Here is a 21,127-nt window from a genome sequence, read left to right as displayed (position 1 = left end):
AAACTATTATTTTAGTTTGATCTTTGTTTAATTAAAGAGAATTCTGGCACCTCCAATCATTGATAAGTTACTCAGTGCTTGTACAGGACCACAGTCCCCTGGTGATATCATTATGTAAATCTGTGTGTCATCTGCATAATTATGGTAGGATATTTTAGTGTTTTGGGGGAAAAAAGTATGGAAAACTACTTGATTGCCTGCTGTATAACTTGAAGAAGCCATTTAATCTTTAACTTGGTTAAGAGTGGGTTTCCATAAAGATCAGGAGATGCAGACATCTCTCAAGATAACCTCCTACTTTTCTGACCTTATTTCATTGCTTTGTATACCTATACTGCTTCTTCCTCCTTCATTTAGAAGATTATCACATATCGTACGTTTGTACCAAAAATAAATACACTTAATCTAAGACAATGAAGACTTCAGTGTGTTTCACTCATGTGGTAGTTTGGAAAGTGTTTACTTTAACCCTTACATACTGTCCAGGTCAAATTTGATCCACTTTTACATTTGAGTGCAGTAATAACACCCTAAACACCTTTTGTTTTAGCCTGAAATTTTATGACTTTTCCTAAAGTGACCCAGAATATGCAAAAAAGGAAATATTTCACAACTTTTTAAATTTTTGTGTAGCTAATACACATTTCTGTACACACTGTAAAGAGTGTTCAATTTGACCCACATTTATTCAAAAATGACCTTTCAAAAATGGTCATATTCAATGACATTCATTGAAATTATGATGGCTGTTATGTTCCATAACATAGGACCATAATAATAAGTGTAAAACCTAAAGAATACACTCTTTCTGCAAGATTCAATAAAGATTAATCACCCATTTATTAATGCCTGATTAGGTATTTATGAATGAAAAATAGATTTGTGGTTCAGAACTTTTGTATAGACACTATACTATTTATGAGGGGATTCTGTGAAGAGTTTAGAATATGAACAGTATATAAAGGTTAACTTGTGTGTTGACTTTCATGAACATGACAATGATTCCCTCGGATTCCCTCCCCAGTTAATTCTCCCACAGAAAAAAAGACATAAAGTACATCTCTGCTTTGCATCACCAGGACAAACACAACCAACTCAAATTATTCTAGTGTTTAGACTTAATTTGTTTTCTGATTGCATGCATTGGAAGTTTTTCTTAAACTGTTTTTATAGGATGATTGTTAAATCTCTTTGTTGTAAATAAAACTTTTGAAAAACAGAACTTCTCGTATTTCTTCAAACTGGAAAAATCCAACTTCTGTTCTACCTTTTATAGGAAGCTGTTTGAAAATGACGCTTTAATATTCCTGAATTCATTACAGAAAAGTTCAGCTGGATCTGTATGATCTGCCCACAGAGGTCAGTAAATGGATAGTAACAACAATAATAAATAAATGATATAAATGATTTTCCCAGCAAGTGGCACTTTTCTTTAATAAATGTTTAATGACAGGACCTTACCTTTTATTTTCATCACTTTATTTATAGAAAACATTAAGACAATAACAGGAAACAATCAGGCATCATAATGAAATAAAGATAACATAAAGGACATGACTTCACTTACATGACTTAACTTGTTTTGTTCTCCTGTTTTATGTGACATAGCACCTTTATATAGTGTAATTGTAAATGTTTTTCTCCATAACCAAAAAGCATAAAAACTAAAGAATAAACTTGGCTTCATTAAGGATTAATCACATGTTTATCTGTGACTGATGAGATATTCATGAATGATTTGTGATTCAGAAATTTGGTATAGAGTCAGAATATGAACAGAATCCTGATGTAAACTGACATTCTTAAAGCAGATGTTACCTGAATCCCCAAACCAGCACAGATTCACTGTTTATTGACTACTGGCCCCAGTTTGCCTTTTGAATAATGATTATAAAGTTTAAGCCTTGAAGAATGAAAATAGTGCTGGATAGTATAACTGATGAAGCACAATCAAGATTCTTGTCCAACAGACATATTTCTAACAATATTAGACTTTTTAAAAAAAATTTACTTGATTATTCACATTTAATTAATCAGGAAACAGTTTTTTATTCTCTTCAGAATTCTTCGAGGCTTTCGATACTTTCTAGCATTATTTTCTTTATCATTCACTGAGGAAGTTGGGCTTTGGAGATTTCTTTTGTAATGCAATTAAAAAAATTTACAGTAAAGTTTTTATAGTAAAGCCACTTGTTCAATTAAGCTTAAATATGGCTCAACAGCAGGGCTTTTTTTTCCCTTGTGAAATCTGTTTTGGTGGCATTTTGGATAATTTCTGGGACAATTTTTTCAAATGAAGTGAAATACCTTAGTTCTGTGTTGCATGACAGACAGACCAGTATTCAATGACTCTTATTAAAAACAGAGAGCAGTCGAACTTATAAATTAATGGGTAAAAATACTCCTACTGAGTCAGTGTTGTAATCAAGTCACTAAGTCTCGAGTCCAAGTCAAGTCTCGAGTCCCCAGTGTTTGAGTCCGAGTCACCAAATAAGAGTCCGAGTTGAGTCTGAGTCATCAAGGTTGAGTCTGAGTCGAGTTCCAAGATGGGCTCTAGTGCTCCACTCTGACACAGTCAAAGAGCTGACATACAAATAAAAAAGGTTCTCAGACCAGCTGCTCCTGGCTGTCCCTCGATTGAGGTTAAGGGGTAAGGGAGATTGTGTGTTAGAAGTAGCCGCCCCAAAGCTTTGGAACAGTTTAGCTTTTTTAATCAAGTGTTCTCCCTCTGTAGATACATTTAAGGCTAAACTTAAGACCCACATGTTTTCTCAGGCCTTTGAGTGTCCTCAAGGCTTTATGTTTAAATTTTTACTCTTCGGTGTCCAACTGTTCCTTTATTATTTATTTGTGTGTGTTTATGGGAAAATATTGTTATGTTATCTCTACTGCTTTTTTGCTGTCATTTTAGTGCTTTATAAATAAACTTGATTTGATTTAATTTGAATCGATTCAATATGTGGTTTGACCATGTGACTGCTAACTGAAGACTGATGATTGTTGCTGTCAGTTCTGCTGTGTATACTCATACTCTGTTTGAAATTCTTTTAACTATTCCTTTGTGGAATTATGGACTGTATATGCCCACTCCTACATGTTTATTATTTGAGTGTTCCTCTCTGTCCACTCTTTCCTCTATTCCAATATTTGGTGATTTACTTTGGGTTGTGGAAATATTAATGGGGGAAATGTTGCTACTTCTTACTGCTGGACTGTGTTGTATAATATCTCATTTGTACTGTTTCACTTTGTTGTTAATGTCCCATCCAAAACCTTTACCAGAAAATGTTGTGTACTCCCAACAGTTCTGCAGAACAATTGATGCTAAATTTTCTTGCGATACTATTGGATAAAGAACATAATTTATGGTGTAAAAGTATTGATTCTTATTATGAATTTTTCTAAGAAAACATTTGATATTGATTAACAGGAAAATACATTATTAATAAAACAAAACACCTTATTAATGTTAAATGTTTATCTCAGTATATGGAAAAACAAACAAAAATAGGTCACGTGATGACAACTGAACCATCTCCATGACAACTGTGCTCTATGCTGATGAAAACCACGAAGTTATGGCTGAAAGCCCAGAAGAAAAGTAATAAGTGGACCTTGAATTTATATAAGGAAACAATAATTCAACCTGAATGTTTTAGTGGTTATAACTATAACCATAAAAATGGTTATATTATTATTATTGTTGTTGATTATATTTATGGTTATAATTATGTATCTGTAACTCTACATTTTGTTTTATTAGGCTCATTTGAGATTAACTGCGCCTCACCTGGAAAGTGAACGGGATCAGGTGGCAGCAGCAGGAAGTGACAAAAAGCTGCAGTCCAGCCAGACAGTTTCCAGCAGCCTTCAGAGAATACACAGGAAGTCACAGAAATATTTACTCACTGTTAGATGTGACCCTGATTTAATAAAATGTTATCTGATTAATCTACTCAAGCAGCTGATTATGGTCGGCATAGTCTAATATTAGAGATTAAATGCTGTTTTGATTATCACAAGGTACCAAGTAATTTTAATAGGCTGTACTCTATAATACAGAACCTCTTAAAAACAATGTTAGTAATTGAATAGCTGTTGATATTACTATTACTGCTGCTGATAGGCCTACAGCTTCTACTATTACTGCTAATGTTAGTATAACTTTTACTGCTTCTGTTAATATCACTGCCACTGATAATATTACTATGACTGCTACTGTTAATGCTTATATTACTGCTACTGTTAATATTACAGCTAATATTTCTATTACTGCTTCTGTTAATTTTACTGTCACTTCTATAGTTAATACTAATGCCATTGTTACTACCATCATTACTGTATCATACTGCTCATGATACAGCTACTGCTACTGTTAGGATTACTTCACTGCTGCTGTCTATTAATGCTAACGGTAGTTTTACTGTTACTGCTTCTGTTACTGTTAATACAGCTAATATTACTATTACTGGTTCTGTTAATGTTACTGTTACTTACCATTACTGTTAATATCACTATTACGGTGTTAATATTCGTATTACTGCTAATGTTAATATTGCTATTTCTGCAACTGCTACTCAGAGATGTCCTGAGCTGATCCAGACGTATAAATGATCAGTATCATCTAAAATAAAGCAGATCGAATGTGTATCTTTTTATTACTGTACTACTGCAGCCTGCTACTGTTGCGGCGTTGCTCTCCTTTACAACAACCTATACTGCAAGTAAAAATTAGACTGTATGGATGTCAAACTGATTGATATCCCACTTGGCAGAATATACAGATCCACTAAACCCGACTCTAACTCTCCCTCTCTAATTGTCAATGAGTATCGGTGATAGTAGTTTTAGTATTACTGCTTCTGTTAATTCTTCTGTTACTGTTACTCCAACTGTTAAGATAGCCTGACTGTCACTTGATTTTTGAGGCTGATAATAATGTACCGGCCTGGCTGATTTATCACGTTGACATGTTTCTTGTTTTCTACATTGCTGATCAATATATTTTCAATCAATTAAATTATTAATGGTGATTAAAGGATAATGCTAATGAAAGTGCTTCTACTATTGTTGCTATCAAAAGTGCTATGACTGTTATTAGTATTACTATTACTGTAGTATTAGGCTGCACAAGAATGTTATGTAAGCAGGAACCTTTGTATTATGTGAAAAGTGTGGAAGTCAAGCCAAAGAGATGTGTGTGGAGAAGTAAACTCTGATCATATCTTCACTCAGAGCGATTACTGTTTTCTATTTTTCAGTTTTGAAGGTTTATCAGACTCCTAAACATTGCAGTACTGTATGGAAGATTTAAAATATCTAAATAAAAACAAATCAAAGAAATAAATACGTTGAAATACAGTACACATTGTTTCATGTATTTCCCTAAAATTATGTGTTTTTACTGTCATAATGAAAAGAAAATCAATGGTAAAATGACAGTTATTTAACCTTTTATCTTTCATTTCTTTTAAATCAAATCACCATTTTCATTTCAAAAAAGCTGCCCTGCACTTCCTCATGACAACTAATGACAGTGCTGCATTTAGTGTTGGCAGGTCTATGCTGCTCTCTGCTGGACAACACCGAAACACCTTACACCTCTTCACTTTGTTTTCTGTGTTGTGGTTTGATTTTAATGTGGCATAAAAATTCATGTCCCAATGAAAAATAATTCATTCAGTTAAATTAAACTCAAAAAACTCAATTATTGTCCTTTTAATATATTTTATTCAGTTATGACAGTTATTACAGACACTGTAAAAACCTACCTAAAAAGGAAATACACATTATAATGTTTATTGTATTTTATTTTATTTCTTTGTTTGAGTTCTTTTATTTAGGCGTTTTAAATCTTCCACAGTACTACAGTACGCTACAGGAGATAGAGGGGAGGAGCAGCTCTGAGGCGAGGAAACACTGAAAGGAAAATTATGCAATCAGTCATCAGACTCCATTTACAGCCAATGGAGCAAAAGAGGGAAAACAGGACATGTAAGGCAGGGTGAGTGTTAATACCATATTACTATTGATGTTCAAAGTCTCTGAGTAGGCGGTCTCCCAGTGGACTGTAAAGGGAAGACTCATGGATAAATAAAAATTATATTTTGTGCTTCATGATTGAGTCAAGCAGATCTGTGTCAAGGTGGCAGAGTTTAATAAAAGTCAAAAAGAACTTACTGTTCTCTATTTACTGGGTGTGAAACTTGTACAGACTTTTTTGTCTTGAATCTTGTGTTCTGAGTTCAAAGTCAGGGTTACTAGTTTACTTGTGCTGTTAGTATCACTGTTACTATTATGTCACTGTTTTATTTTACTGTTACTATTATGTCATTATTAGTGCTACTAGTATTAATGCTACTGTTAGTGGTACTAGTACAGTGTACACTGTAGTACTACAGTGCTACATGAAGGTCTAGTTCATGTACTACTATCACAGTAGGTTATGCTTAGTGTTCCGACTAGTTAACACCTTTTGTCATATTTTCTCAGGTATTGGTGAGACAATGGTATACAATTCATGAAGTAACAGATCTGACTTTAAAGATTTATTAGACACCAAAATACTACAGCACTGCAGTATACTATATTGTTGTCAAAAAACATATAAAAACACATCAATGAGTCACATTGTTGCATTGAGTGACATGTAAACCATGTTTTCTAATGTGGTGTTATTCTTTTTTACTGATGATTTAACCAGGAGAGTTTCATGACAATCCAAGCCATAGCAGTACTCAAACTATGAGTCACATAACATTGTCTTTGGAAAAAGTAAATGGGATTTTTACTGCAGGAACTAGGCGTGTCCAAAATAGCTCCTTACACTTTGCAGCTGTATTAGCTGGACAATTCACACTGCTTTTAAAGACAGCAAGCAGATCCTAATTTAGCAGGTGAAGTTGTAACTCATAAAAATGTCTGTAAACGATACAGTCACACTACATGCGTGCATCAGACTCTTCATACTATCATCAAAATCACAGTCTGATCTAGCTGAGTTTATTGATCTTATCTGATGTCACAAAAAGCTCAATGAGAAATAACTTACTATCAGCATTATTAGTCAGGACTGGAACATTGCCTTACTTAACTGTAAATGGTGGATTTACGGTAGAACCACAGCATGTTCTGGTAGCCCACTGGTTAAGACACATGCCCCATAATTGCAACATCGGTGGTTTGAATCTGGCAGCAGGCCTTTTTTTGTATGTCACCCCCCATGTCTCTCTCTCCATCTGCTTCCCATCTATATATTAATTTTTTTTTTTTTTTTTTAAAGTCAACCATGATAGACTCTGGGACTGCCATCAGACCTGTACTGCATACTTTTATATGAGGAAACATTCACTACCATCTTTTATCAGTTTTATCAGGAAACAGCAGCCTGCACACACACAGGGCTGATTAGCCTCGGGGTGTCCCACTGTAACAGGAACTGATGAAGTAAAAGAATCAGAGTTATTGAATAATGATGGGTGGAGTTCTAACTGATGCAGGTCTTCCCACTGAAATGAATAATAACATCTTTTTATGACATCGTCACAACATGAGAGAGTTGCTGCACTGCCAGATGTAAGATAAGACAGGAATACGTGGAGCAAGTTCAGCTCTGTTTTTGAAAATGTTCACATCTGACACGATTGTTTATTTCATGTTTGAGATACTATTTTCAAAATGTTTGCAGATATTTCTTTTTATCATCATTCTGGACAGACTAATTTAAACTTGGCTGTCTGTGTGAGCAGGAAAAGATAGCTAAAGAGTGCAAAACACATGTTTTTGGAAATGTTGCAGTTCAGATTCAGTAATGATGACAAAGGAGATGGTTTACATGTTTCATTGAGTTGAGAGGAAACTCTTCTTTCTTTCTTTGTGTGTGTGTGAATGAAAACCATGTGTACTTAAACTGGAGGGGATTTACTCAATAGTTTTGGTTACTGTCCTGTACTTGAGGGCAATTTCTTGAGGGCACTATTTTTCTCCTACTTTATGCTTTTAGTCCAATACACTTCTTAGATGAGTATTGTACACTCTACCACACTAAATGTGTCTGACAGCTGGAGTAACTACTAACTTTGCACATTAGGACTTTACCTACAAACTTGATTATATGATCATTTAAAAAATACATTTATATAGATCAAAATAGTGTACAAATTAGTCCAAATTATCTCCATATGATCAGCTACACGTTTATGTATCAGCCATAATATCATATTTCTATACTTAAGATTTTGCATGCGCAAATATTACTTGTAGTGGAGAATTTTACACTGTTATTTTAACTTCTTTAAAAGGACCTGAATACCTCCTCCTAACTGGTTTAAAGACTTTTTATTGTTCATCATTAATCAGTTATTTATAGTAGAGCTCACTGCATGGAGGCTGTTAGTGTTTCCTTCTGTGGTGTGCGTTGTTACTTTGGCTCTGAACTCTTAAAACCCTGAAAATGTGGTGTAAATATTTTTCTAAGACGTAAAATATTTATGATTCAATCAGCAACAATCAACGTAAAAGTTTGGGAAAAAAAACTTTGTCAGGGTGTAACACTCAAATTACCCGGTTTGACCAGATTTGATTAACAGGGGTGTACATGAATAAACAACTCGACAATTGTCATCTCATGGTGATTGAAATACTAATCTCTATAAACAGATATCTGTATATGAATGCAGAATCTGTAGGCAAGGGGCAAGATTTTGGTATTGGAAGCATTCTAGTTTCCGTTTCCGTTTCTGGTTTTCCATAAACTGTCCATGTGGGGAGCGAAAGAGGCAGAACGCATTGGCCGAAATGTTGTCTGGACCTAAAACACATACAAAAAGTATTGATGTTTGTGTATTGTGTGGAGAAGCGTTTGACTCATGTAATAAAAGAACATTTTCAATTCACTTGCAATTTGCTTTAGCAAGTTGCTAATTGGACTGTAAACAATGACACACGGAAGAGAAAGTCTTGGCCCAGATATCTGGTGTAGCCAGCAGCTACAACTGAAGCCCTGAAATATTGGCCTTTGCCCCCAGAGGCTAAATGATTGTCAGACACTAGCTGATGGGTTCAGAGATTGTTCAAATACTGCTCAATCCTGATTGGTGCTCAAAAGCACATGACCCCATATTCATAGAGTGTACATTGTTTTTTTTGTTATTTGGCTTTTAAACATTTGTTTGTGAAAATTCCATAAAAGTAAGATATCACCTGAAAAGATGAGGGCCTTAAGCAAGGTTCAACATTAGCAGTCTTGTATAAATGAACCGTGTCAAAATTCACATGTGAATTTACATGTGGATGTTTCAGGGTTAATATGGTTACTCTATCCATGAGCGACACAAAACAGTTAAATTTCTGCAGGTCTCAAGGCTTTATTATTGTTTTTATTAGACCAAAATAAGTAACTTTTTATATATACTAAACAAAAATATCAGGTTATTGGACAACATTGCAACAGTATGTTTATACTCAGTTTGATGTACTGAGTCTTTGAGACATGTACTGAGATAAGACCTTCATTTTCAGGTTGGTTGACAGCTTTCACACCAAGCATTTATGAACCAACCAAAACACGTAAACGCATCAGAGTTCACTGAACCACAACAAACAGGCTAGTTGTGAAAGCAGAAGACTAAATGGACCTTGTTATGAGATTGCTTTGTCAGCTATTGTTTTTCATTCTCAACATTTAAGCCAGACAAATGTAAATTTGAACACATACATTTCCATGACAACTGAGAAAACTCGAGCTGATAGAAAGCTCCAGAACAGCTTCTTAGTAGACTCGTGGTTAGACATTTTTACTGAAGATCCTCTTGGGTTTCTCTGACTCTTGAAGGACTGCGGCCAAACTGGGCTTTTTGTCAAATCAGTCAGATCCAGTAGAATCACAGAATGAGTTCCGACTGGCAGACAGACAGAAACACAATGGTTCTCTTATCAATGTTCTCTGATTTTACCAGAGAGCCAAGATGACGGCGATGGACATCCTCAATATTCTGGACGATTTAAGAGACAATGACTTTGAGAGGTTCAAGTGGTTTCTGAAGAATGAAAAGGTGGGCAACATCACACCCATCAAAGAGAACCCTCTGTCGAAGGCAGAGAGGCAGGATGTGGTGGACCTGATGGTGCAGAAATATGAAATTGCTGGAGCTGTGGAAGTGATCAGGAGTATTTTAAAGAAGATCACCAGGAATGATCTGGTGAGGAAGTTACCAAACATTGGCTCAGGAGCAGAAGGTCAGTCACAGGAAGGAGGAGAAACAGTCTAGACAGTAAGTATTTGGACAGTTACACACTCATTTTTGTTCTTCAGGCTCTGTGCTTCAGCACATTCGATTTAAAATAAAATAATTGATACTACATTAACGTCTCAGCTTTAATTTGAGTGGGTTTACATCAACATAGAAAGAACTGTGTGGGAGATATAGCCCTTTTAACACATAGTGCCTAAATTGCAGGGGTTAAAATGTAATAGGAAAGACACAAATGAAGTCAGACTAAATGATCAAACAATGATGCAGACATAACTACTTGAAGTGATGCACATAGCAAATCTGGCTATATCTCCTCTGAGATATACAGAACCTTCTGGAGGATGGTTTCACACCTCGGGTAATTTGGGGCTTGTCATTGGATTATTGAAATTTGTGGGTCTAACTTTGGAAAACATGAATGAACTCTTGCCAGGTGGACAGTGATGTAATTCTGACAGGTGGTCCTACAAAGTTACAATTATTGGTTACTGTATTGGGGATTGGGGATTGGAAAAACCTGATTTCCCCATGTCTCTCTTGGAGAACGTCAGTTTCTCTGTCATGTATACACATAACATGTACTTAACAAATCCTTGTGTTTAAAGTCCAACTAAAACTTAAATTGACATAAAATATCCTCTAGAAGTCTAAATAAGCTGGTTTCCATCACTTAACATTTTACTGTTTGTTGAATTCAGACACATTCACGTGAGGAAAACTTCTGACTCAGACACACAGAGCAAAACAGAGCAAAAAGTCAGGACTAACATGCATCTTCTATCACCAATACAGATAAAATGCTTTCAGAATAAGATCAGTGTAAAGGAGAAATCTGATCACTAATTTGTTGCTTTTACATACAGATTTACAGTAACCTGTAATGTGTGTGTTAACATGTGCCTCGATTACCCATGTAACCTGGTTTCTCTGACTAGCCTAGCGCATGTAAACACACTGATAGATGTTCATATTTATAGTTTTCTCCTCTTTCAGCAGATGGTGATTTGCAGAAGGTTTCAGATATAGATAAGATCAGTCTGAGGAGGAGATATCAACATGTGACTGAAGGAACTGATGAAGCAGGAAGTGAAACCCTCCTCAACAGTATCTACACTGAGCTCTACATCACAGAGGGAAAGAGTAAAGAGGTTAATACCCAACACGAGGTGTGGCAGCTTGAGACAGCTTCCAAGATGACCTCCTATGACACTCCAATCAAGTGTCACGACATCTTTAAAGCCTTACCTAACCAAAAGAAATACATTAGAGTCATTTTGACAAACGGTGTTGCTGGTGTTGGAAAAACCTTCCCAGTACAGAAGTTCACTCTGGACTGGGCAGAAGGCTTGGAAAACCTAGATGTCAGTCTGGTGATTCTGCTTTCGTTCAGGGAGCTGAACTTGATCAAAGATGAGAAGTACAGTCTTCTCATGTTGATCCATGATTTCCATCCAATTTTACAGAAGGTCACAGCAGAGAAGCTCACTGACTGTAAAGTTTTGTTTATCTTTGATGGCCTGGATGAAAGCAGACTATCACTGCATTTCAAGAACAGGAGGGTCGTGTCTGATGTCACACAGAAGTCATCAGTCAATGTGCTGTTGACAAACCTCTTCAAGGGGAATCTGCTTCCCTTGGCTCTCATCTGGATAACTTCCCGACCTACAGCAGCTAGTCAGATCCCTCTGACATGTGTTGACAGGGTAACAGAAGTACGAGGCTTCACTGACACCCAGAAGGAGGAGTACTTCAGGAGGAGATTCAGTAATGAAGAGCAGGCCAGCACAATCATCTCACACATCAAGACATCTGGGAGCCTCCACATCATGTGTCACATCCCAGTCTTCTGCTTGATCATTGCTACAGTTCTGGAGAATGTGTTGACTACAGACCAGAGAGGAGAGCTGCCCAAGACCCTGACTGACCTGTACTCACACTTCCTGCTGGTTCAGACAAAAAGGAAGACATACAAGTATGATGAAGGACATGAGACGAATCCACAGGAGCTGACGAAGGCTGATAGGGAAGTTCTTCTAAAGCTGGGGAGGCTGGCGTTTGAACATCTGGAGAAAAGAAAAATCATGTTCTACCAAAAAGACCTGGAGCAGTGTGGTCTTGATGTCAAAGAGGCCTCAGTTTATGGGGTTTGTACAGAGATCTTCAAAAGAGAGAGTGTGATCTTCAAGAAAACAGTCTACTGCTTTGTTCATCTGAGCGTTCAAGAGTTTCTGGCTGCAGTCTACATGCACCACTGTTACACCAACAGGAACACAGAGATACTGGAGGACTTCCTGGGAGAAGACTACAAACACAGGGAATCAAAACCAAAGTCTCTCCTCAAGAAAATTTCTGCTTATTTCAGAAACAATGATAGCCGTGACCTACCTGACAGTAATCATGATTACCCATCTCTGGATGACTTCCTGATGGACGTCATGGAGAAATCTCTCAGAAGAGAAAATGGCCACCTAGACCTGTTTGTTCGCTTCCTTCATGGCCTCTCTCTGGAGTCCAACCAGAGTCTTTTAGGAGGCCTACTGGGTCAGACAGAGAACAGTCCAAAAATCATCCAGAGAATCATCAGCAACCTGAAGGAGATGAATACCTTCAGAATTTCTAGTGACAGAACCATCAACATCTTCCACTGCCTGATGGAGATGAATGACCGCTCAGTACATCAGGAGATCCAAGAGTTCCTGAAGTCAGAGAACAGATCAAAGAAGGAAATCTCTTTGATCCACTGCTCAGTTTTGGCCTACATGCTGCAGATGTCAGAGGAGGTATTGGATGAGTTGGACCTAAAGAAGTACAACACATCAGTGGAGGGACAACGGCGACTGATCCCAGCTGTGAGGAACTGCAAAAAGGCTCAGTAAGTCCAGATGTGATTAACATTATAAATCAGTTTAGATTAGTAGCTACGTTCTTCAAATATAAATAATATGATAATGTTCTTATTATTAAATTAGGTCTCCATTTGTTTATAGCCAAAATAATATGTCAGTTAAATTTAGTCACAGATGCTCTTGAGCTGTTTGAAATGCTGTGACTGTAAATAATGTTGATTTTTTAGTTGGTTATATTTATAGCTGTTAAGTTAATTAACAGTTGTTCTATTTATTTCTAGTAATTATTCGACTTTACAGTTTTTCCTCCTTTGGGTGACATAGGCATCATTCAAACCTGGTAAAACAAATAAAGGACTTTAGAGGTTGTGGTTGAGATTTTATTACAGCAGCATTTTATCACAAATATATCAGTATTTTATAGTTATCAGTGAATGCAGTAAAGTTATTATTACATGACTAGGTTCTAATCAGACACTGTTTTTTATAGGGCTGTAGTCTCCTGGTCGACTGGTCGATTAGTTGGTCGATAGGCTCTCATCCAACCAAATTCTCATTGGTCGAATAATTGCTGTGATACTTTCATAAGGAGAATTGAAGTGCTACATCAGTAGCTTGCCAGGATTAGTCCACTATTTCCTGTGGCGGGAGGGACAGACTAACAATTTCCCTGTGAAACAGGGGTGTATTCAAAACACTCCCGTTGTTTTCACAACTTTAAACTCACCCAACCTAATGGAGACTGCTAGGTCTAACTGTATTCAACATTCACTGAACATTTACTGAATCAGTGTTTCTCCTATAATAATAACAATGAGAACCCCCACCAGGCCAAAAGAATATTTTTAATGCCAAAAATAACACCAAATATCCATTCATTCATAAATCAATAGCGTTTGGGAGTCTCTGTGCAGCGCTGTTGCAATACGTGAGTCATCTTCTGTGTTGTTGCCTGGGAAACTAGCATAACTTTGGTCAGGAATAGGGCAGTGCTTAGTACGTTTGCATAGTGAGTGAGAAAGGGTGAGCGGCAAGGAAGTGACAGTGGATGCGAGTGGAGCAGAGCAAAAAATTAGTAGTTAGTTGTCAGTCTGGCAGTAAATGTACAGTACAGACTACAGTATGTCAGTTATTAAATGCTAAAAAGTCACATCTGTTGCTTCCCCAAGTGCTGGAAAAGTGGAGGGGGTTAGCTCCAAACTTAGCAACAATGGATTAGCCTAACCTGATGACGCAAAACAGAGAAATAGAGAACGGAGAAATGTGTAGCTACTGAGTTCACAGTGCACTCTGTCACGTTACTTGTTTCCTGTTATCTGTCAACTGTCGCTTTCCATTAGAGGGAATAAAATGTCCCAGAAAAAAATTTTTTTTAAAGATTAGCTGAACCATGATGTGAAGAGCAAATGTTAATCAAAATAGGGAATGTCAAACTGTTTTGTCATCAAATGCATTAAGTAAATATAAAGTTTCCTCTTTCATGATAAAATATGTCATAATATATGTGTCATGACAGACTCTCTAGCTGTTGGCTCTCAGAGACTCACTGTGAGGTTTTGGTCTCAGCTCTGAAGTCCAACCCCTCCCATCTGAGAGAGCTGGATTTGAGCTTCAACAAGCTGCAGGATTCAGGAGTGGACCTGCTGTGTGCTGGACTGGAGAGTCCAAACTGTAGACTGGAGAGTCTGAGGTCAGTTCACTGACTGCCTGATACTATTATTGACCTTAATGTTTAACAATTAAACATAATTTATGTACATACACAACTTACATCCATGAAGTTAATTTTCATGAATGACATGAATAGGTGACTGAATGTTGTGGTGACATTTAGATGATGTCTGTAGAATTCTGGCATGATGATCCACAATAACACAATGACAAAGTCATTCTACTCATTTTAGGCAAAAGCTCATTGATTAGGACATAGTAATGTTGAACTACACATTTAAAACCCAAACACACTTGATTGGATTATAAATGCATTTTTAATTACATCATTTATCTCCTTTATTCAGATTGAGGGACTGCAGTTTGTCAGAGATCAGCTGTGCTTCTCTGGCCACAGCTCTGAAGTCCAAGCCCTCCCTTCTGAGAGAGCTGGATCTGAGTAAAAACAAGCTGCAAGATTCAGGAGTGAAATTTCTGTCTGCTGGACTGGAGAATTCCACACTGTAGACTGGAGAGTCTGAGGTCAGTTCACTGACTGTTTGATACTATTGTTGATCTTAATGTTTAACAATTGAACATAATGTATGTACATACATAACTATGGAGAGCCCTTTTATTCAAAACCCTACCCAAACTGTACATCACCTATCCAGTTACCAGACACTCAGCACCCAAACTGTACACCAACTATCCAGTTACTAGACACCCAGCGTCCAAACTGTACACCACTTTCCAGTTACCAGATACCACCTATCCAGTTACCAGACACTAAACCACACGACAATAAAAGAAATAAAATCCAAGTCCAGACTTGATATATTGGCAGAGTTTTATCAAACATTATACAGAATTCACAAGACAGGGTGTTAAATCTGTGTACCTTTGTACTACATCCATCCATCAATCTATCCAATTTATCTAGGCTATAACCATAGCCAAAGACAGTGTGTTGAGATGCGGAAGGAGCAGAAACAATAAGATATAACAATAAGCGAAAAACAAGTTGTTTTCTAGTTTTGGTTTAATTTTTATTCCACTTGCTGATTTGAAGATGAAAATGGGAGAAGTACGTGAATTTTCATTTTTTTTAATTCACACAAAAAATGGGAAAACAAAATAATGCATTATATATTTGTTTATCCTGTTATCAACCAAGTTGAACACAACTTTGGAGAAAGACCAGCTATCTTCATCTCAATCAATTAAAGGGACTACAGGAGTGAAAAAAGAAAGAAATCCCATACTCAATGGGAATTCCTTTGTGACATCATGCGGGGACATAGGGATTCATGCCACATGCCAGCATGTTTTTATAATTTTGGAGTTACTGAAAGAGAGTTTGTGGCCTCTAATACCTGAGTGCAGCAACTATTAACCACCTGAAGTTTTCTGCATTAATCACTACATCAATGCACTTTATAGGACAGGAATTACGTCACTTGACTTTGTCTTCCTCGTCTCTCTTCTACCAGACAATGCATGGCTCCCTCCATGAACCAGACAGATTAATGACCCCACGCATAAAAGGCCAGTATAAGATAAATAAAGAGTTTTTTGAACTGTGAATCATGCAAAGCTACTTTATTGGAGTCAAAAAATAAAATTTATATGGTCAGTGAGATCGTTGGAGTCTACAGTGGAGAAATGTGACTGCCAACATGCAGTGGTATAGAAGTATGTCATAGTTATTAGTGAAGTTAGTAATTGGGACATTGCGCCTGATGTTAAGAATTTTGTCATTGAGAAATGATGCAAATTAATTTCTTTGGCAGATAAGAAAGTATCAGAGGGAACATCAAGGGAGGGGCTAATGTGGCTCAATGTTGACATGAATAGTTGTTTGAATGTTGTGGTGACATTTGGATGATGTCTGTAGCAGGCTGACATGATGATCCACAATAACACAATGACAAAGTCACTCTACTCATTTTAGGGGCAATCTCATTGATTAGGACATAGTAATGTTGAATTACACATTTAAAACTTGAACACATCTGATTGCATTATAAATTGACTTTTATCTGCATCATTTATTCTTTATTCAGATTGAGTCACTGCTGTTTGTCAGAGATCAGCTGTGCTTCTCTGGCCTCTGCTCTGAAGTCCAACCCCTCCCATCTGAGAGAGCTGGAGTTGAGCTACAACAAGCTTCAGGATCAGGATTCAGGAGTGAAGCTGCTGTGTAATTTTCTGAGCCCACCATGTAGACTGGATACTCTGAGGTCTGACACCATTTTTTACCTCTGTGCTGAGATTAACATGATGTGACAGTTGTGTTGTCACTAAATTGCAGACATAGAGCTGATATTATGTTGATCCACACTGAGTATCTTAATGATAAAGTCTATTTTCTTCTTCAATGGTTTAGTCTATTGACAATGTCAAAGTAATTTTGAACTGCACAATTAAAAACTTCATATAACAAGAAAAATCTACACTGGATAATTCACTCTGAACCTCTGAAACAGTGATATTTGTCTTTTATATTTGACAATTTTCAACCTGCATCCTGTCGGGTTCAGGTGTTTGGAGTTTTCATCTTCTAAACTTTTGGGCTGGACAAAAAATAGATTTTTCTGATTAATCGTGGTTCTTTTTAGAATGATCAATAATTGATTCTTGAAATTCTTTGTATTTGCACACTTACTCAGTAAACATATGTACATGTGCACTGTGTTGTGTGTAAATGTTTCCGTTAGAGCAGCGTGATGTGTAAAATGTCTACTTTGAGGAAATTAAGTTATTACAGTGTGCACTGTGTGCATCTGATTCTACATTTAAAAGTAAAATAGATGCTAACTGCTATATTAGCTGACTTGAGTCATGACAGTCCCATGAACCATGATGTGAATAGTTTCAGTCTGTAGATGTGTCTGAATTCAGGGGCCGAATCCTTCAAAGGCTGCATTTGAAGACCGAATGTGTCATAGTGGCACAACCGAAGCTGTCCCATTTCCGAGGCTCCTTCAATTGCAGCCAAGAGATGCAGCCCTCTTTTGGAGGATCCAATGGATGAATCCTTCATGGCCCTAACTATCCCAGAATGCATTTTGTACTATGACAGCCCCTCTGCTTTGCGCTCCTTGTTGGTGCTGTGTTCTCTGTCTGCAGGGGCAGGTTCCTGAGCACACACTGATTAGCAGGATGGGGCACACCTGCTAATCAGCTAATCAGCTCCCCTCTCTCCCCCACACAATCCTGCATTGCATTTTGGTTCTTTCTCCTTTGTTTCACCATACAACACCCACACAGCATACACTCACTCATCTACTCCCTACATGACTGATTTTACAGACTAACCCTACCTATTTGTTATTTTTTTGTTTGTCTACTTTGTTTTAAATAAATTTACTTTTGTAGTATTGAATACCCATATAACTTCCCTTTTTTGCCACAGTCTGGAGCCAGGCTGTGACCAGCAGCAGCAACCAGCACCAACCAGCAGCAGCAATTGCAGAGATTTTGAACCTGGCTAAGCTGATGTAATTTTCACTGTAGGACAGTTAATATGTTACTTTATTAAGTTGTAATATTTTTTTCAGGCGAGAAAGTGAACATTTGTATTCCCACTATGTGGTCAGTTTATCCAAGTAACACCTGTTTGTAAATCTGCAGCCTGAGTCTTGAGATTATTGGCTGGTCAATATTTCGTCATCCCAGAGAGAACATGATCTGATGAACTGATCTGTGCAGTTCTTTGGTAATTTACCACTAGCTCTAATGTCTCTGTGGCATTTTGACATATAATTCCTTTTGAACGATAAATGTCGGTCTCACAGATGAATTCTAACAATTGTAGGTGCCACGTTAGTTTGTCTGAATGTAAAATGAAGCTTCATGTTTTTACCAGACAGAACAACAGAGCTGCCTCTGGGGCTCTATATGTACAGATATCAGATATCATATCAGTCCAGATGTTTTATTTTATTAAGCTACAAAACAGTTTGGATATTTATTATAGCTACATTACAGACTGAATGACATAATTTACTGCATCTCTTTGTCAATGAGCCAAGCTGAACTGCTGCTCTCAATAGGAGCACTGCTGTTCCAATTGCAGAATGAGTATACTACATCCTCCCATTATTGGAAGCCAGAACTGCTTAAGAGAAAGAGAGAGAGAGAGAGGATGAGCTTCTTCACCTCATGAAGGAAGACATGAGGTTGCAGAGAGAGGCAGGGGAGAGGAGAGCAGAGAGTGAATGTACAGGCTCTTGTCTCTACTTGCGATTACTTGAAAAATAAAAAGTATTGAATGAATGAATTAAAGTAATTTGTTAAATACATTGTTTATTTCATTTACAGCAGTCTTAACAGCCAATAACAGGGTGTTGACATGTCCCTAAAATGTCTTAAATTAAATTTTATAAATATGAGGCCCTAGAAAAAGTGTTTATGTATATTTTGGTTTAGCCGAGCAGGGAGTCCCCGCTGGTGCTGCAGGACCTGGATGGGCTGCCGCAGTAATAAAATTGAAAGTTCTGGCTCCATTTCTACTAGCTGTGTCCCGATTGGCAGCTACAGCTGTCAATTTTGCTAGGTGACAGGAGTAGCATTTTGAGATGCAAGGGTAAGGGTGGAAAGAGCTGGTGAAAAACTGAAAAAAGGCTCCACACACTGATATGAGCTCTCAGTTTGTGTTTGTTAACGAGATATGATCTCTGACTAAATGCTGTGAAACCATGGAAGTTGACTGAACAGTGTGCAGATTCTACTGTAATCACTCTGTCTCTATCTGCCAGGGAGCACCAGCCAGCAGCTGTCTGAAGGTATCAGACTGATGTCTTTGTCAAAATACAAACAGTGTAGATAAACTAATGAGAAGACTTTCAGTTTCTACTGTCTGTACTCAGTGATAAAGTTGAAACAGCAGGTTCTGATAATCCATGTGTTGCTTTATGCATTTATGTTTCGTAAATTTGCATAATAATGAAGCCCTTGCAAGAGATGCAGGTCTTATATTATTCTTGTTCAACAGTTTTGCACATGTAGGCCTAAAAATATAGATGTGTCATGCTTTAGTCTTTTTGCACTTTTACTTGTGTTTGGCTGCACAACATTAGTTTATATAGAATGAATCACTGGTGGAGCAACAGAGTTCAAGTCACTGTTTCTATTTGACAGTTTTTAACCTGCATCCATTTGGGTTCAGGTGTTTGGAGTTTCCATTTATTTATTTTATTATGAAACACTGAAACATTTCAAGCATTAACTTTGTCTTCCAAAGTGACATCATTTATTCTTTATTCAGATTGAGTCACTGCAGTTTGTCAGAGATCAGCTGTGCTTCTCTGGCTTCAGTTCTGAAGTCCAATCCCTCCCATCTAAGAGAGCTGGAATACTGTAACAACAACCTGCAGGATTCAGGAGTGAAGCTGCTGTCTGCTGGACTGGAGAGTCCACAATGCAGGCTGGAAACTCTCAGGTTATTTGTATTACTATTTATTAAAAGTAATATTTTGGCTTCCCCCCGGTTTCTAGTTTACATAAAGAGTTTTTGACACTAAAAAGATTTTGTGTACTGTCTAAGCTGAAGTGTTGTAATATCAAGTGTACAGAAAGTAAAACTCCTTTCATGCCAACATGTGACTCAGGATGTATGTTTCTGTCATTTAGTCTTCAGTGAAGACTCAATGTGAATAAAGTCCTGAAAATCTAGTATAACTGAAAGAATAACAAAGTATACAACGCAGAATTACTGTCATGTCCTCTACATTCAGGAACATACAAAGCAGATCTGCTGCTCAGGAAATGTTGCACATGATTTTCTTTACATTTAACATTTTTAAAAATATTACAAATTAAATATTTAAACACTGAATGACATGAAATCAAAAATATGATGCAAGACGCTAAGTTGGCTAATCAAATTACTGAAATCACACGGTGAACATCATTGGAATGAAAAATATGAACTTACATAAAACATCAGTAATTGTTTACATTTAATCTTCTTACTATCTTTAGATATACTGTTGAACATTATTTAACTTTAAAGGAATTTCTTCCGCCAAAGTAAAAACAGAATGGAAAATTAAACCCTGAGCTTCAACATTTGCAGCCTCCAGCAGGAACATGAGAGTTCTCTCCTACTACTAACCTAAAATGTATTTGTATGACACCAACATACAGCAGGGGGTGCTGCGTGCAGAGAAGAGAAATGCTTTATAAATGGCCACATGGTGGCGCTACCTGCTCCAAAATGTCACTCATGTCTCTCCTGCAGATAAATTTCATTCATACATACTGACTTCAGCTGTTTGGAACATTCGGACAAAAATCTATTTCTAACAGATGACATTTTGAGATGAAAATAACAGACTTGACGTGCAAAGACCTTTACTTTACACCAATATT

At 37.0% G+C, this 21,127-nt stretch overlaps 1 protein-coding gene and 2 long non-coding RNA genes across 3 annotated transcripts; 2 read left to right on the top strand and 1 right to left on the bottom strand.

Annotated features, from left to right (window-relative positions):
* Positions 1–484: 484 nt before the first annotated feature.
* LOC122987844 lies at positions 485–1,100 on the bottom strand. The gene is made up of 2 exons (XR_006404636.1): positions 909–1,100; positions 485–646 (listed from the first exon to the last, which is right to left on the bottom strand). It is a non-coding gene; the product is annotated as an uncharacterized LOC122987844 (long non-coding RNA).
* A 4,836-nt stretch (positions 1,101–5,936) lies between these two features.
* LOC122987811 lies at positions 5,937–11,322 on the top strand. Its single transcript, XR_006404612.1, has 3 exons — positions 5,937–6,004; positions 9,957–10,271; positions 11,247–11,322. It is a non-coding gene; the product is annotated as an uncharacterized LOC122987811 (long non-coding RNA).
* Positions 11,323–11,354: 32 nt separating this feature from the next.
* LOC122987100 (NLR family CARD domain-containing protein 3-like) lies at positions 11,355–20,608 on the top strand. The gene is made up of 3 exons (XM_044358758.1): positions 11,355–13,125; positions 14,616–14,789; positions 20,022–20,608. Exons 1-3 carry the CDS (start codon positions 11,447–11,449, stop codon positions 20,269–20,271), a joined length of 2,103 nt encoding a protein of 700 aa, XP_044214693.1. The 5' UTR covers positions 11,355–11,446; the 3' UTR covers positions 20,272–20,608.
* The last annotated feature ends 519 nt before the right edge of the window (positions 20,609–21,127 follow it).

The sequence above is a fragment of the Thunnus albacares genome, chromosome 1 (assembly GCF_914725855.1).
Source record: "Thunnus albacares chromosome 1, fThuAlb1.1, whole genome shotgun sequence".
NCBI lineage: Eukaryota > Metazoa > Chordata > Actinopteri > Scombriformes > Scombridae > Thunnus > Thunnus albacares.
This window is presented reverse-complemented; position numbering and strand designations above follow the sequence as displayed.